We start from the raw sequence: 18,895 nt of genomic DNA, 5'->3' as shown, positions 1-18,895 counted from the left end.
GACAGCGATCCTACAGATAGGCTAACTACAGTTATTGGCCATATCGTTGAGGAAGGCCTCGTGGAAGGATGGATCACTGAGAAAGAGTCCCAGTATCTACGTACGGTCAATCCTAAGATGCCGTACTTTTACACACTTCCAAAGGTACACAAGCCACAACGTCCCCCGCCCGGTAGACCTATCATATCAGGGATAGGTTCACTGTTGGAACCTTTATCTACCTTTGTAGATTTTTTCTTGCAACCCATCGTGCGGGAGATGCCTACCTTCCTCAAAGACACTAAGGATGTCCTTAGAATCTTGCCAGACATCGAATTCAATGGAGATCTCGACCTCTTGGTGTCTTTCGATGTGGAGAGTCTGTATACATCGATCCCACAATCGGAAACACTAGAAGCAATTGAGGCTCTTTTAACTACCAGAGATCTTAACTCTATTACCCCGGTCAGGTTTATCATGACTCTGGCTACTATCGCAATGACTGAGAATTTTTTCCAGTATGAGGAATCCATCTACCTACAAGTTAGCGGGACGAGCATGGGAAGCGTTTTTGCTCCTAGTCTCGCTAACTTGTATGTCCATACCTTTGAACAAACACACGTACTCGCAGACACTAACCCCCATCTTCAGTGTCTGCGAGTATGGAAAAGGTACATAGACGACATTTTTGTCGTTTGGCGCGGAACAGAAGATGAACTTCGCCAATTCCACACGTGGCTGAATGAGAGAAATCAGTACCTGAGGTTCACCATAGAGTTTGACAAAAAACAACTAGCATTCCTAGATTTACTGATCTCAGCATCAGGAGGGGGCTTACAGTCCGAACTGTACCGTAAGCCAATGGCGAGAAACTCTTTGCTCAGCTATGACAGTTTCCACCCAAGGGCTTTAAGGGACAATTTGCCCTTTGGACAATTCCTGCGCATTCAGAGGAATTGTTCAACAAAAAAGGCCTTCGGCACACATTCTCTAGCCTTAGAGAGCAACTTGCTAGACAAGAAATACCCTAAACAGCTCATCAAACAATCTAAAAAGCGGGCTGCTAATAACAATAGGGAATGCTTACTGGAACCGGCACTTCCGAGAAATCAACAAGAGAGGATGACATGTGTAAACACATACAGCACATTCTCCAATAAAGTGCAAAAAATTGTTAAAAAACATTGGAAGATCCTGAAGACAGGCACTGATCCTATACCTCCTCCACTGTTCGCCTTTAGAAGAGGGAAAAATTTGAGAGACCAGTTGGTCCACACCAGACCTAAAACCGTCCTGCCACGAGCAGTTGGTACATTGTGGGACATGCCATCAGTTACTGGGCACTACCCCTGCGGGAACTGCGCGGCCTGTCCCCAAACTACCAAAACAGTAACCATAGACATAGGCACGAATAGACCATGGGAGTTGCGACGGTTCACAAACTGTAACAGCTCGAACCTGATCTATTTAATCACCTGCCCTTGTAAACTAAATTACGTGGGGATGACCACGAGAAAAATCAAGCACAGAATCTCTGAGCACAAGAGTTCTATCCGTTGCTGTAAACAAGCCACAAAAATGACGAGTCATTTTTTGCAAGCGGGCCACCAACCCACTGATATATCATGGACGGTATTGGACCAACCATGGATCCCTTCTTCGGTCACTGATATATCAAAGTTTCTGTTTAAATGTGAGCAAAAATGGGTGTACAGACTTCACAGTGATACAAGTGGGTTAAACGATGAAATTCCATGGATGTTACTTTAATTCCTGGGATGCCCCTCCTGTATTCTGTGTACAAATATGCTCTGTTACCTTATATGAAACTGAACGAGAGAACTGTGGAAGAATGTGTTCCATTACATGGCTAAGGGCTTCCAAAACTCGCCTATGTGACATATGGGCATATATATATTAACATATCTTTTTGGCATACTCCCTAACCCACCCTATAAACAATTGTACTGTCAATTATTTAATGTCTACGTTTCCTAAACATCGTTGTCGCAGTAATATCACTGGTTGTGCCTTACTAGATGCTTGCATCCCTATCAGGGATTCGAACTCCGATTAGCACAGCACGAAGGGCTAAGTCAAACTACAATTCCCGATATTCAATGCGTTTACCGGCGTGCGTGCCGTGATGACGCGCAGGTGGACTTTAACAAACGCGGCATCTCGGGCCGAACGAACTACAAACCCCCTAACTCCAAGCGCGATGACTGATGCGCGTGCACTGATGACGCGCGAGGGGCGTCAGAACTTGCCCGACGCCGGTCGCTGCACAGGGCGGACTCAGACATTAAAAGCCCCGTCGGTGCACCGAGTCGTTTCCTCCCTACGAAAGAGCTTAGAGGGACGACCGGTGTACCGACGGAGAGGTGAGTCACATTATGGGCTATGCCAGGATAAATTAATGTAGATCTTGTTGGTCTATAGACCGTTTGAGACCATCTTTGCTATAACGACAAACTCGACCAGGGAGAGGGTACTGGTTGCTGTATGCGTGTGATGCAGGGGTGGTGCCTGCATGGAGATGTTTTGCCATGGAGTGTATTTAGGTGTAACTACATCTCAGTTTGTTATCTTTTATAGTGCGGTGCATCCACTACCTGAGCTCGTGCCAGGTGAGGTGGGGCTGTTCCTTCTCATCAGTTGGGTGAGTGAACATATACTTATAAAACCACTATACTTGGTGTTTTCTGATTGACTCTGACGGTCTGTATTTTTTGGTCATTACTCAGTGGATGACTGGCACATTGTAAACTTGTAGCATAATGTGGATGTCTTTTGTTGTTTTTAAACTGACCTTATATCCTTTTATAGTGGATATTTGTTAAACCACTATTTAGCACTGTTTTTATTGACTTAGGAGTGTGAGGGTACTTATTAAATTGTTTTCCCAATCACGACCTAATTTTACATCTCTTTATCTTTTTTTCACAATTCACTTTTTCTTAAGCACTGCTATTCAGTTCACCACTAGAAACGCTATCCTATTCACATCTGCATTTCACATCAGCATTAAATACTGGGTTTTTCCTGTGTATGGTAACTAAGCACCAACTCAGGTTTTTTCACCCCTGATTGTGAATTATTTATGCCAAAGAGATCCCAAATGATGAAGGGCGGTCTCGATGGTGGACTGATGGGAACTCGTTTTAGTTAAAACCACTTCCTTTCCTGCATGTAAAGGTACTTTGCTTTTGTTGGACTCTCTGTTGATCTTTTGTTGGTGTCAGTTCTGTTTAGGGGGCTTAACAGATAGGGTCTATAAACTTTCCCCTAGGACCTCTTTTGTGTTTAATTCCATTTTAGATATGCATCCATTTTGTCTCTTGCCCTCAAGTAGCCAGCGAACGGACACTGTCCGCTTCATGACCCTAGGATTCCCAAACTCTTGCGGAAGACACGTGTTCCTTTGAGGGTGTCTTTATGACAAGGGGGATGATACTGCAACGGCAGATGGCCCCGCTCAAGGCTCATCTTGCCGTGCTGGTCTATTGTTTCAGCCGTGCATTCATTAGGCACGACTCCTTTGATCCTGCAGTCGTGTTTCCGATATCGCCCCCCTACACTCTTTTCAATCTGTTGTCTATCTTAGTCTTCCTTTGCACCTGTTTCTGACTCTTCCTTAAACTCGTTTACAGCCGGAGTGGAATGTACTTAATGGTGGGATAATGTACTTTTACAGTTGGGAACCGGCGATGCTACTGTAATTATGTTCCGGGATCCTGAATACATGATGAAAGCAGCCCTTTTGAAGTTTACTGTGGGAACTAAGGTGTAACCTTTTGTTTGCCATATTGTGCTATGACGGGAACATGTATAAAAGGAGCAATCCACTGTTGCAATTTGAAGCAGTCTCCTAGAACCTACATGCGTTGTACTTCTTGTGACTTCTGTGTTCCCTGCAGTAAATAAACCTCGATCTTTGACGCCGAAGGAAGTGTCCCGTGTCTCTGTCATTTGTACGCCGGAACAGGTAACCCACGAAGGTTTCAGGTGTTGTCCCCTGGCACCGCTGGGCCTTAATAATAGCCCAGTCCTTCAAGTGAAGATGCTTCAAAGCTGGTTTGGCCGAGGATCTGGCTGGAGTGTTGGTAAGAATCCGAGCCGCGGCGTGTAGACAGATCCAGACTCCATTCTTGAACAAACAACTTATCAGATATGATTGTGTTGGGATACTAAGAATCCACCATGACACTTGCAGGTACCTGCCCAATAAATATCTCACATATCAGGTCAACTTCCTTCTCTTGATTGATTACTGTGGACACCATTTGTGTTGACAGGATTACTCTGCGTTCAGAATTGGCATTATCATGACTGCTTGGAGGAAGTGGATCAATATGTTTACCTAGATGCGCTATGTTTTGAGTGTTCCTGTAGACTCTTGCAAAGTGACCAGCTTTTTTGCACTTTATACATGTTTTGCCTAAGGCAGGACAATTATTGTAATTCGCCATGTGATTCTTGGATCCAGACCTAAAACATGTTTTCATATTGACATTGGTATTTATTTCTGTCCAGTATTTTTACATCTGCGCTGGGTGTTTATTTGGACATTGAACTTATGTAGGTGCACTACCACTTCTTCTGATAGCAGGTTTTGTATTTCTTGTATTCTTCGTAGGCAGACAGCACACCACGTCTCTCTGCCAGGGTCACAGAACTCACTGCAACTGACAAGTCTGGTACTCTGGTGAAAGGGGCACCTAGCAACCTCTCCAGTGTGTGATGTACTGACTCTAACGGGTGTGAGTGCTCCAGTGTTGACTATAATGACTTGATGACTGTGGGAACGCTCCATTGAGTGATACACTGTGATAGTGAAAGTGCTCAAGTGTATGGTATACTGAAAGTGTTACTCCTCTGGTGTATAATATATACATAATGTATTGCATTGAAAGCAATTGAGTGTGTGATATGCTGACTATGTGACAGTGAGAGATCAAGTATGTGAAATACTAACAGTTTGACAGTGAGTACTCAAGAGTGTGATACACTAACAGTGTAATAGTGACAGCTCAAGTATGTGATATGCTAACAGTGTGACAGTGAGCAGTGTGAATATACCAACATAGCAGCATTAAGGGCTCCAGTGAGTGATATTCTAACACTGTGACAGTCAGAGAGCACTAGTGTTATATACATTGACTAAAGCACACGGCTGCACACTGCCCACCTGGGTTCAGCCGGACACTCATGCAGCTCCTCAAGGCTTCAACAGCTGTGATGTTATGCTTCAATCTGGAGGAGCTAGAGATGTCACTGTTATTCAGGATGCTACAATGATTCTCACCGAGGTCCAGACTGTCCTGTGGGCGGACAATAGCAGAGGGTTTGTAAAAACGGTTTACTTTGTTCAAATGCTTGTTCTCCTTCAGGGAGATCTTCTTTGAATTCACAAATAGCAGAATTTGCCACTTGTATGTGCAGTCTTGAAACACAGATATTAATAGATATATTTTACATTTTTACAATTACCTTACTAAAAAAGGATAAAAACATGTTTAAATGAGGTAACATTTCCCAGCTTTTTTAAATAGAGCAGCATAGAATTACATCACATTTTGACTATAATATATATGGCTAAAAAGCCAATTTTAATACCCCACTCAAAAAAAAAACAATCAGTTAAGACTGCATATCAGCATCACTGTTTTACATGGAAGAAACTTAAACACTGCTCCTCTCGGGAATTGAGGCGCTCCACCGTCCCGTTGTGCGAAGCAGTGTCTTTTAGGCAATTTAAGATGAAAGACCCCTGAATAACGCAGTGCCTATTTTTCTGGCAAAATATCTTTTTGAAGCATCCTGGAAAATCTCAGAGTTTCAGCTATCTAACCCTCTTGTTTTTCTAGTGTTATTGGAATACATATATATATATATATATATATTGTGCACAATGGTTCCTCCTAAGTAAAGCTAACACAGTGAATTGCTCAGGACATAATACTCTGTGTTTTTGAGTTAAGTGACCGTGTTGGATAGATGTTATTTGTGTAACACTACGGGGAGCTGGACAGAGTGTTTCAGATGTTAAAATTAAAATTAATTAATTAATCCCAGGGGCAATATATATAATGCTGGCATTGTCCATAGGTGATGGAGCACAAGGAAGCTGACAGAACTGATGGCACATTAGTTGGTCCTGAGTGTTACTCTCACGCTCAACTCCTGAGGAAATAGATCATCTTTGTTTTACAGTGTACCAGGGTATGTTATCATTCAGACCAGATACTTTGGTGGAGAGTCTATAAATCCATTGTTGGTGGAGAATCTATAAATCCATCGTTGTTCTTTCTCAAACAGACGTTGTGTGGTGTTTCCACCTGGTTGTACTAGTTCAATTATTGTCCACCTTATGTCATTTGTGGTGTGGTTCATCGCCAGGAAATGTTACGTTAGTTTTGTGGTTACTTTTTTGCACCTGATTGTGCTTCTGTGTTTGCAGATGCGTTGCTTGATCTTCCTCCCGGTCATGCCCACATACTGCAAACCACACGGGCAAGTCACTAGGTATACCACATTGAGTCTGTTGCAATCTGTGTGGGTCCGCTGTGTCTTTTAATAGACAGAGACTACCCTAACCACATCCTGAAAAAAGGCCAAAAAAGAGCTAGGAACCAGCCCAGAGAGGCGCTCTTAGAGGACAAAGTCAAGAAGGATAAACAACTGCCTCTAACTTGCATCACCACATATAATACGCTGTCTAACATAATGACAAAATCCATCAATAAACATTGGAGTATACTGAAAACTGGTAATCTTCACTAGGGAAAAACACTCTTCTCTTTTAAAAGAGCCAGAAGCATAAGAGACACACTTGTACATACCTGTCCCAAACAAGGTATGACAGATGAACAAACCACAGTACTCAGCGCATGGGGTCTGCCAAAAGTTACTGGCCACTACCCATGTGGAAATTGCAGTGTGTGCCACTTGACCACTGCAACAAAAACCCTACAACTGGAAAGAGGAAACATTTGTACACAGCGGACCCACACTAATTGCAACAGCCTCAACGTGGTATACCTAGTGACTTGCCCGTGTGGTTTGCAGTATGTGGGCATGACCGGGAGGAAGATCAACCAACGCATCTGCGAACACAGATGCACAATCAGGTGCAAAAAAGTAACCACGAAACTAACGTAACATTTCCTGGCGATGAACCACACCACAAATGACATAAGGTGACAATAATTGAACTAGTACAACCAGGTGGAAACACCACACAATGTATGTTTGAGAAAGAACAACGTCTGTTTGAGAAAGAACAACAATGGAATTATAGACTCTCCACCAAAGTATCTGGTCTGAATGATAACATACTCTGGTACACTGTAAAACAAAGATGATCTATTTCCTCATGAGTTGAGCGTGGGAGTAACACTCAGGACTAACTAATGTGCCACCAGTTCTGGCAGCTTTCTTGTGCTCCATCTCCGATGGACAATGCCAGCATTATATATATTGCCCCTGGGATTAATTAATTTTAATTTTAACATCTGAAACACTCTGCCCAGATCCCCGTAGTGTTACACAAATAACATCTATCCAACACGGTCCCTTAAATCGAAAACACAGAGTATTCATGTCCTGAGCAATTCACGGTGTTAGCTTTACTCAGGTGGAACCATTGTGCACAATGGCTATATGTACTCCAATTGAGAGATATTATTTATGGACATCAACAGCATTGAACATTATCCATGGGAATAATAAAGTTCGAATTGTTAGATCTAGAATACTTCTCCCAGATCCCCTTGATGTTATAAAATAAACATCTTTTTAACACGGTCCCTTAGGACGTCCCAAAGGCACACTACAACACGTAACTAGAGCCGCGGTCACCTGACCGGGTAACGCATGCTCTGATTGGTTAGCAACTATCCAATCGTTTGGCGCCTGTTTTAAATACACGGAAGTGCATCCCGCATTATTCTTGGGACGCCATGCGGTAAAAATAGGTTTCCTGCGGGTTGACGCCTTTTGACAAGTAAGTCTCCTGGGAAGAGGGCGGGGAGGCTATACCTTTCATGTAGCCCCGACATGCCAGACCGGACGTTTCTGACTACGACGTCCCGCTCATCTAAAAGCTCATGTCCGCTGCTTTATATTCACAGAACGCTCAAAGGCGGCCCCCCACGGCATCCATGGGGTTCAACTACTAACAATTTCTAGTAAGTCCGTTTGTTTAGTGTACTCTCCACTGCGTTGCTCGAATACATTTTAAACTTTGATCACTAGTGAAAGACACCTTGGCCATCTCACCCTGTTTCGCTTGATAATGTGTGTAAATGTCTGAGTCACTTCTGATCCTAGGACTCGATTCACATACCGACTAGATATAGTCATTGAGCGCCCGTAATACTATTAATAAGGAACGCTTGACACCCACTTAATGAATAAGAATGTAAAGTGGGTCTGTACAAAATTCAGTAGATACCCAGCTGGTTCACACTATTTGGGCACCTCCAATAAATGGTGTGATATAGCATGCACTTTTGAATGATTCTTGCATGCACAAACTGAATATCACAGAGACGGAAAGCTTTCTGCTTGGAGCAATTTATAACTAAATGTATACCCCAGCACCATTACTATGCTCTGTTCTATTGTTTCAGATTTCCCTTACACAGAAGGCTGTAAGCAAGCTAAACCGTAAGTACACGGTCTAGCACACTAGTGAGTCAGGGACGGGTGCGCCTTAGCGTGTGCAAATCTCACTGGCTCACCCCTTTTGGTCCTGAAGAAAACCTAAAATCCATACACGGTTGAAACATGTTGACCGTTTTTTCACGCACAATTTGATACTCTCTGGTCAAATTACACCAATAGAAGTATCCCACTTGTTTTTATTAGTGTCATACTGACTCCAGATTAAAGTCTATAGGGAGTACACGTAGTACACTTTTTAACTTCACTTCTTCACACACTCACAAGAAAATCCAGCTCCTCTGCAGTTCCAGGCGTCGAAGCACATCTGAGTGGCACTCGGTCACTCGGGTGGACCCCGATGATGAAGCATGTCACCGACCAGGTCGGTGAGTGAGGGGTTTATTAAGAAAGAAAAAACTCTTTCTTTCCCCATTTCTCTTTCTCCGCACTAGGACCTTTGGTCCTGGGGATACTCCTTTCTTTTGTTCTGTTTAATCGTCTTCCAGACCTTCACACCACTGAGGAGAGCAGCGTAGGTCAAGACATGCTGAAGAACACACGGATTGCATGGTTTGCCTGCCAGATCTTCACACCATTGAGGAGAGCAGCGTAGGTCAAGAGATGCTGAAGAACACACGGATTGCATGGTTTGTCATCCAGACCTTCAAACCATTGAGGAGAGCAGCGTAGGTCAAAAGATGCTGAAGAACACACGGATTGCATGGTTTGTCTTCCAGACCTTCAAACCATTGAGGAGAGCAGCGTAGGTCAAGAGATGCTGAAGAACACACAGATTGCATAGTTAGTCTTCCAGACCTTCACACCATTGAGGAGAGCAGCGTAGGGCAAGAGATGCTGAAGAAAACACAGTTCATGTGGTTTGTCTTCCAGACCTGCACACGATTGAGGAGAGTAGCGTATGTCAAAAGATGCCTAAGAACACACAGTTTGTGTGGTTTGTCTTCCAGATTCTCACACCATTGAGGAGCAGCATACGTCAAGAGATGCTGAAGAACAAACCATTTGTATGGCTTTTTTTCCAGACATACCACACCACTGAGGAGTGCAGCATATGTGAAGAGATTCTGAAGAATACACAATTTATGTGATTAGTCTTCCAGACTCTCATACCATTGAGGAGAGCAGCATATGTCATGAGATTCTGAAGATTACACAGTTTCTATGGTTTGTCTTCCAGACCGTCACACCATTAGGAGAGAAGCGTATGTCAAGAGATGCTGAAAAACACACAGTCTCTGGTTTGTCTTCCAGACCTTCACACCATTGCAGGGGAGCAGCATATTGACGTGAGTTTCCATACATTTTTTGCACACCTGAGAGATATACAGATGAGAACAGCATCGCAAAGACAGGTACAGTATTCACAGGATGACAAAGGAGCAGTGTGCGACTGTTTCATCGAAAGTGATGATCTATGAATGCAAGCTAGGCCAACACGTGGGCGTTCTGGGTGGTCCAGTTTAATGAGGTTTGGCCCTAGAATTTGGAACTCTATTCCTACTGAAATTAGATGCAACCCATCCACATTCACCTTCAAGAAAGAAGTGAAACTCTTTCTATCCAATAAGCTCCGCTCATACTGGGGACTTGCCTTATCTCCCCTTGATCATTTCCTCCTTCCTATTTATCCGCTACCTCTTACCTCGCCTTATTATGTACTAGACCTTGGATTTATGATTCATTTTATACTCCTATTTCCTATATGCCATTAGTCCATCTGTATATATCTGCAGACTTCTGTTGTATCTCCTTTTCTTTGCACACTGTTTGTAAAGCGCTCTGTAACCAGAAAGAGTCTTGTTCGCACTATATAGAACTCTAATTAAATAAACCCTTCAGAAGGGTGTGTGGCCAGTGATGTGTGACACTGTTGATGTATCTGAGTTCAGTAACGTGGACACTGAACGAAACCCTTCAGAAGGGTGTGTGGCCAGTGATGTGTGACACTGTTGATGTGTCTGAGAGTCCAGTAATGTGGACACTGAACGAAACCCTTCAGAAGGGTGTGTGGCCAGTGATGTGTGACACTGTTGATGTGGCTGAGAGTCCAGTAATGTGGACACTGAACGAAACCCTTCAGAAGGGTGTGTGGCCAGTGATGTGTGACACTGTTGATGTGTCTGAGAGTCCAGTAATGTGGACACTGAACGAAACCCTTCAGAAGGGTGTGTGGCCAGTGATGTGTGACACTGTTGATGTGTCTGAGAGTCCAGTAATGTGGACACTGAACGAAACCCTTCAGAAGGGTGTGTAGCCAATGATGTGTGACACTGTTGATGTATCTGAGTTCAGTAACGTGGACACTGAACGAAACCCTTCAGAAGGGTGTGTGGCCAGTGATGTGTGACACTGTTGATGTGTCTAAGTCCAGTAATGTGGACACTGAACGAAACCCTTCAGAAGGGTGTGTGGCCAGTGATGTGTGACACTGTTGATGTATCTGAGTTCAGTAACGTGGACACTGAACGAAACCCTTCAGAAGGGTGTGTGGCCAGTGATGTGTGACACTGTTGATGTGTCTAAGTCCAGTAATGTGGGCACTGAATGAAACCCTTCAGATGGGTGTGTGGCCAGTGATGTGTGACACTGTTGATGAATCTGAGTCCAGTAATGTGCAGCAGTCCAATGAAGTGACTGAGGCCAAAAGCGTGAAGAATGAACGAGACCCTTCAGAAGTGTGTATGCCCACTGATGTGTCAGACTCCTTTGAAGTGTGATAGGCCAGTGATGTATGGAACTCCAATGGAGTGTCTGTGGCCAGTAATGTGGAGAACGAGCGAGACCTTGCAGAAGTGTCTGTGGCCAGAGATGTGCAGCACTCCAATGAAGTGTCTGAGGCCAGTAATGCAGACAATGAGCGAGACATTGCAGAAGAGTGTGAGGCCAGTAATGTGCAAACCACGGGAGACCTTGCAGAAGTGTCTGAGGCCAGAGATGTGTCAAACTCCTTTGATGTGTCTGACGCCAGTAATGTGCAGCACTCCAACGAAGTGTCTGAGGCCAGTAATGTGGAGAACGAACAAGACCTTGCAGAAGTGTCTGAGGCCAGTGATGTGCAGTGCTCTAATGAAGTGTCTGAGGCCAGTAATGTGGAGAACGAACAAGACCTTGAAGAAGTGTCTGAGGCCAGTAATGTGGAGAACGAACAAGACCTTGCTGAAGTGTCTGAGGCCAGTGATGTGCAGTGCTCCAATGAAGTGTCTGAGGCCAGTAATGTGGAGAACGAACAAGACCTTGAAGAAGTGTCTGAGGCCAGTGATGTGGAGAACGAACAAGACCTTGAAGAAGTGTCTGAGGCCAGTAATGTGGAGAACGAACAAGACCTTGCAGAAGTGTCTGAGGCCAGTGATGTGCAGTGCTCCAATGAAGTGTCTGAGGCCAGTGATGTGCAGTGCTCCAATGAAGTGTCTGAGGCCAGTGATGTGCAGTGCTCCAATGAAGTGTCTGAGGCCAGTAATGTGGAGAACGAGAGAAACCTTGCAGAAGTGTCTGAGGCCAGTGATGTGCAGCACTCCAATGAAGTGTCTGAGGCCAGTAATGTGCAGCACTCCAACGAAGTGTCTGAGGCTAGTGGTGTGGAGAATGAGTGAAACCCTTCCGAAGGGTCTGAAGCCAGTAATGTACAGCACACCAATATAGTGTCTGAACCAGTTATGTGGAGAATGAGTGAGAAGTTGCAGAAGTGTCTGAGGCCAGTAATGTGGAGAACGAACAAGACCTTGAAGAAGTGTCTGAGGGCAGTGATGTGCAGCACTCCAATGAAGTGTCTGAGGCCAGTAATGTGGAGAACGAACGAGACCTTGAAGAAGTGTCTGAGGCCAGTGATGTGCAGCACTCCAATGAAGTGTCTGAGGCCAGTAATGTGGAGAGCTAACAAGACCTCGCAGATGTATGTGAGGCCAATGATGTGCAGCGCTCCAATGAAGTGTTCGAGGCCAGTAATATAGAGAAAGACTAAGACCTTGCAGACGTGTCTGAGGCCAGTGATGCGGAGAACGAACACGACCTTGCAGAAGTGTCTGAGGCCAGTGATGCGGAGAACGAACAAGACCTAGCAGACGTGTCTGAGGCCAGTGATGCGGAGAACGAACAAGACCTTGCAGAAGTGTCTGAGGCCAGTTATGCGCAGCACTCCAATGAAGTGTCTAAGGCCAGTAATGTGGAGAACGAACGAGACCTTGCAGAAGTGTCTGTGGCCAGTGATGTGCAGCACTCCAATGAAGTGTCTGAGGCCAGTAATATAGAGAAAGACTAAGACCTTGCAGAAGTGTCTGAGGCCAGTGATGCGGAGAACGAACAAGACCTTGCAGAAGTGTCTCAGGCTAGTGATGTGCAGCACTCCAATGAAGTTTCTCAAGCCAGTAATGTTGAGAACGAACAAGACCTTGCAGAAGTGTCTGAGGCCAGTGATGCGGAGAACGAACAAGACCTTGCAGAAGTGTCTCAGGCTAGTGATGTGCAGCACTCCAATGAAGTGTCTGAGGCCAGTAATGTGGAGAACGAGAGAAACCTTGCAGAAGTGTCTGTGGCCAGTGATGTGCAGCACTCCAATGAAGTGTCTGAGGCCAGTAATGTGGAGAACGAGGAAGACCTTGCAGAAGTGTCTGTGGCCAGTGATGTGCAGCACTCCAATTTATTTATTATTTTATTTATTTATTACATTTATATGGCGCAACAGCTACCCTGAGGGTTTCCCGGCGCCTTGGATCCGAAATATGTACGTTGAGATGGAAGGATTAGGAGAGGAATGTGTAGTCTACTGACTGAATAGCCATGCTTTTATGCCCTTCCGGAATAGGGTGTAGCTAGGTTCCAGACGTAGCTTGAGCTGAAGTGAGTTCCATAGAGCCGGGGCTAAGAAGGAGAAGGAGAAGGAGCGCCCGCCCAATCGTGCCCGTCTGAATCTAGGGACAGCAAACTTAGCCTGATGCATTGACCGAAGGTTTCTGGAGGGTAGATATTTATGCACCAGTTTACATAATTAGGCAGGAGCTTCCCCTGTGCTAATCCTGAACATGTAGCACAGAGCTTTGAATTTGATTCTGTTTGCTATCTGGAGCCAATGTAATTTCTTAAGGTGTTCCTTAACACTCGTACGCCCAGGGAGATCGAGCAGCAGCCTTGCGGCTGCATTTTGAATTACCTGAAGTCAATTTGTGATATCTTTATTGGCTCCTAGATATAAGACATTCCCGTAGTCTAGTCTTGAGCCAATGAGAGCCTGTAGAACTGTTCTCTGTGCCCCTTCTTGGAGTTGCCATAGGATTTTCCTCAACCATTTGAGGATGGCAAAGCATGTTGAGGCAGTTTGAGTTGTTTGCGGACGCATTGATAGTTTATCATCAATTACTACCCCAAGGTTACGTGCAAATTGTACTGCCACCGGGGTAGGACCCATTTCTGTTGGCAAGTCCGTGGGGCCCCAAAGTTCCTTATGTTCCCCGAAGATAATCAATTCCGTTTTTTCCCCATTTAGTTTCAATTTTTTAGAATGCAACCAATCTTCCATCTTCAGAAGCTCACACCGAAGAGAGGAGGTGTTGGCTTTATCAGTGGTTGATAGGGAGAACACTAATTGTGTGTCGTCTGCATAGGAATAAATTATGAGACCCATTTCCTCTGCTATTTTGGCCAATGGGGTAACATAAATATTAAAGAGCAGCGGACTCAATATAGAGCCCTGGGGTACCCCATAAAGGGAGTTCAGGACATTAGAGGCATTAATTTTGGAGAAGACTTGAAATGTCCGGTGAAAAAGAAATTGTTCCAGCCACTCCAGTGCTTTCCCTCTTACCCCTATGTCCTCTAGGGCCATGATCAAGGTTTTGTGGGAAATGGTGTCAAAAGCGGCACTCAAATCTAAAAGAATGAGTGCCACCGTGCCGCCGCTCTCCAGTTCCAAACAGGTGGCTTCGGTTACCCCTAGTAAGGTGGACTCAGTAGAGTGACCCTTTCTAAAACCCGACTGGGAGGGGTGTAGTAATCTGTTACTATTGACGAAATCCTCCAGCTGCTTATTCACATGTTTTTCCAAGATTTTGGAAAATATAGGCAAGAGTGATATTGGGCGGAAATTAGAGAAGACCTCCGGGTCTCCATTCGCCTTTTTTAGCAGAGGTACAACCATTGCACGCTTCCAGTCTTCGGGAACTACTGCTTCAGTTAGGGAGGCATTTAATAATGTTCTGATGATGTCCAGAATGTATGGATCTAACTGTTTCAAGATATGGGCTGGCATTGGGTCCTGGGGCGAGCCTGATTTGATGCTGTTTAATACTTCTATAAAAGTCGTGGCTTCTAGAGGTTGCCAGGCAGTGAGTAGGTTCTCCGGAGTATTTTCTCTTTTTTCAGGCTCCTTAAGCTTTGGGGTCAACAGCGGGATGGCTGTAACATCACATCCTTCCTGGAAGTTTGAGTAAATCTTATCTATTTTCTCATTAAAAAAAATTGCAATAACATTGCATTGTGTGGTAGACAAAGTAGGGGGTTCTGGTTGGGAAGCCGCTCCTGCTAGGTCCTTTAGGACTCTAAAGAGGGTGCTGGGGTTGCATTGTGCTTCTAAAATGGTGTTTTTAGTATGGTCTCCTTTTGCTATTTTACCAGACAGGTGGTAAGCATTAAGTGCTTGCTTGTATACTTCCTTGCTGGCTGTGTCATAGTTTCGTCTCCACTGTCTCTCTAGCTTCTTGCAATTGCTTTTTTCTTCCTTCAATTTCTCTGTGAACCATGGAACCGGGGGATTACACGATTTAAGTTTGCTTAGTGTGAGGGGAATGATAGTTTGTACAGCTGTAGAGAACCAGTTATTGATCACTCTGTGATCACTGATTTTGAGCTCGTTAAAGTTTATATCGGGCCTCGTGCGTATTATCTGTGCATTAAGATCATTTATGTTCAGTTTTTTCCAATTCCTGAACCAGACTTCATTTCTATTCAGGTCTTTTGTAGTGGGCATCCAAATTTTTAAATTAATTAGAAAATGATCGGACCATGGAATGAAGACTTCCAATGAAGTGTCTGAGGCCAGTAATGTGGAGAACGAACGAGACCTTGCAGAAGTGTCTGTGGCCAGTGATGTGCAGCACTCCAATGAAGTGTGTGAGGCCAGTAATGTGGAGAACGAACAAGACCTTGCAGAAGTGTCTGTGGCCAGTGATGTGCAGCACTCCAATGAAGTGTCTGAGGCGAGTAATGTGGAGAGCTAACAAGACCTTGCAGAAGTGTCTGTGGCCAGTGATGTGCAGCACTCCAATGAAGTGTCTGAGGCCAGTAATGTGGAGAGCTAACAAGACCTTGCAGAAGTGTCTGTGGCCAGTGATGTGCAGCACTCCAATGAAGTGTCTGAGGCCAGTAATGTGGAGAACGAACGAGACCTTGCAGAAGTGTCTGTGGCCAGTGATGTGCAGCACTCCAATGAAGTGTCTGAGGCTAGTAATGTGGAGAGCTAACAAGACCTTGCAGAAGTGTCTGTGGCCAGTGATGTGCAGCACTCCTATGAAGTGTCTGAGGTCAGTAATGTGGAGAACGAACGAGACCTTGCAGAAGTGTCTGTGGCCAGTGATGTGCAGCACTCCAATGAAGTCTCGGAGGCCAGTAATGTGAAGAACAAGCGAGACCTTGTAGAAGTGTCTGAGGCCAGAGATGTGCAGCACTCCAATGAAGTGTCTGAGGCCTGTAGTACCGTGAGTTTTTGGGGCTGGTTCGGTGGTTCCGAACCCGTACAATAAAAGTCGTCGGAAATAGACGATTTTGGTGTCAGCAGACCGCAAATGACGAGTGTAGTGTGTCTGAGCGTTTTCGCATGAATCGATCGATGAGAACACTCTGTATTCAAGGATTTAGTTTGAACCTTCGGGTTTCATTTTGTGTACGGCAGCCATTTTGTATGGTTGCCCTCACATAGACCCGATTACTGTGGCCGAATGAGTCCTTGAGACACGTATGCCTTAGCTGAATTCTGAATGACCTGGCCGAACTGACTCGATGCCCGAGGCTGACCTCGTTGAGCCAGTTCCTTGTTAAGCAGCTGGTCAGATAAAGATCAAAGAGTAGGACGTGCCCGAGGTAATGGTACACTGCACCCACCTTTCTATCTCACTTCTAATCTGTTTCTGTTCCTTCCTTTACGACATAATCACTGATTTAGGTTGAGGGTTTTATGATGGGTTTGTCCGGCCTGATCCGACAAGAAACCTGGAATGTGCTTGGCCATTTCTGGTGGGCTGGACAATGGAATGGGATTGCTGTCATACGTTACTTTTAAATTGTCGCACTGTCATTGGTCCATTTGTATGAACTCGATGCTAATGTGAAATGTTGCCTGAGGCTTGATTTTTGGCATAAAAGACCATGCTCCGCTCATTGAATTTGTGCAGTCTCTAGCGAACAACCCGTGTATGCTTCGTAGATCTCTGTTCCTGGTTGCAGCCAATAAACTTTGGTCTTTGACGTCATCAAGAAGTATCCCGTGTCTCTGTTTGCCAAGACAGGGGAACTCGAAGGCATCGGGCGTTCTCCCTGACGCCGCTGGGTTCTAAAACCCGGTCCTTCAGGCCAGTAATGTGGAGAACGAACGAGACCTTGCGGAAGTGTCTGAGGCCAGTGATGTGCAGCACTCCACTGAAGTGTCTGAGGCCAGTAATGTGGAGAACGAACAAGACCTTGCAGAAGTGTCTGAGGCCAGTTATGCGCAGCACTCCACTGAAGTGTCTGAGGCCAGTAATGTGGAGAATGAACAAGACCTTGCAGAAGTGTCTGAGGCCAGTTATGCGCAGCACTCCAATGACGTGTCTGAGGCCAGTAATGTGGAGAACGCACAAGACCTTGCAGAAGTATCTGTGGCCAGTGATGTATGGCACTCCAATGAAGTGTCTGCGTACAGAAGTGTGAAGTATGAGCGAGACCCTTCAGAAGTGTGCATGTCAGAATCCCTTGAGGTGTCTGGGGCAAGTAATGAGAATGAGTGAGAACCTTTAGAAGTGTGCATGCCAGCACTGTGGAGAACGAGTGAAACCCTTTGGCAGCATGCAAGGCCAGCAATATCTGGAGGTCTGGCGCCTCCTGTCATCAGGGAAGAGCACTACAAGGGCTCATACCACAATGAAGAGGAGCTCGTCTGTCAGCTTCTGGCGGTTGGTGTCAATGCGCTGCAGCAGTGAGTTGCCCTCATGGATGTGGTCCATCTGCTCTTTCACGGTCTGCAGCATCTTCTCATGCACGTTCAGCGTCTCCTCCATTCGTGCCGTCTCCTCCACTGCCTCGTCCAGCGCCTCCATCACCAGCGCCACCTGCTGCTCTGATGAGATGATGCACTGCAGGTTGGCCTGTGACAGTAGAGAGCAAAGGAGTGACAGTATGCATGAAGAGAGAGACTTCAAGAATAACACACACTGATACATGGATACCTCCTCCTGGAAGGAAACTGGGGCAAGTAAGGTAGTGCCTTGGGTGGATTTCAGTGCTGGATTAGCAGGACATGTTGCATGCTGGAGAGAGCTGTTTGTCAGAACTCTGTATTAGTTTTAGTACTGGATTAGAAGAGAGTGTTGCATGTAAAACAGTGCTGCATGCCAGAGCTCTGTGTTAGGTTCATTTAATGGATCAGCAGAGAGTGTTGCATGTCAGAAAGTGTTGGATGTAAAAGAATGTTGTATTCCAGAGCTCTGTGTTGGTTTCAGTACTGAATTAGCAGAATGTTGCATGCCGGAGAGTGGTGTACGTCAGAAAGTGGTGTATGTCAGAGCTCTGTGTTAGTTTCAGTACTGGAGTGGCGGAGAATGTTGAATGCCGGAGAGTGTTGCATGTCAGAGCTCTGTGTTAGTTTCAATACTGGATTAGTAGAGAATGTTGCATGCCGGTGAGTGTTGCATGTCAGAGCTCTGTGTTAGTTTCAATACTGGATTAGCAGAGTGTTGCATGTCAGAAAGTGCTGTATGCCAGGGAGACATGACATAGACATTACATAAATTACAGACTGTGCAGAATGCAGCTGTCCGAATTCTGCACAAAGTTCCTTGGCACCATTCTGCCCAACAAAGCCTCAAAGCCCTTCATTGGCTTCCCACAGGGCCCACTGGGAAAAGGGGCCACTGATCTATCGATCTTTGATCTCCCCACATCTCCTGGGATGTACTTTGCTTTCCTCTAGTGGCTTTCCGGCCAAGATCCCTCTTATTAAAAGATCAAAATGGGGAGGTTGAATCTTCCGCTACGATAATGCTAAGCT

The 18,895-nt window shown here is 45.2% G+C and overlaps 1 protein-coding gene across 1 annotated transcript in view; it reads right to left on the bottom strand.

Annotated features, from left to right (window-relative positions):
- Positions 1-18,895, bottom strand: part of LOC147689434 (exocyst complex component 1-like) — a 1,248,358-nt gene that overhangs the window by 511,375 nt on the left and 718,088 nt on the right. The window contains exons 7-8 of the mRNA XM_086939926.1: positions 17,766-17,993; positions 5,171-5,303 (exon numbers count right to left, since the gene is read on the bottom strand). Coding sequence (XP_086796052.1) covers positions 5,171-5,303; positions 17,766-17,993 — 361 coding nt within the window. The remainder of the gene's footprint in view (positions 1-5,170; positions 5,304-17,765; positions 17,994-18,895) is intronic.

This window comes from Lissotriton vulgaris, chromosome 10, assembly GCF_964263255.1.
Source record: "Lissotriton vulgaris chromosome 10, aLisVul1.2, whole genome shotgun sequence".
In the NCBI taxonomy this organism is placed as follows: Eukaryota; Metazoa; Chordata; class Amphibia; order Caudata; family Salamandridae; genus Lissotriton; species Lissotriton vulgaris.
This window is presented reverse-complemented; position numbering and strand designations above follow the sequence as displayed.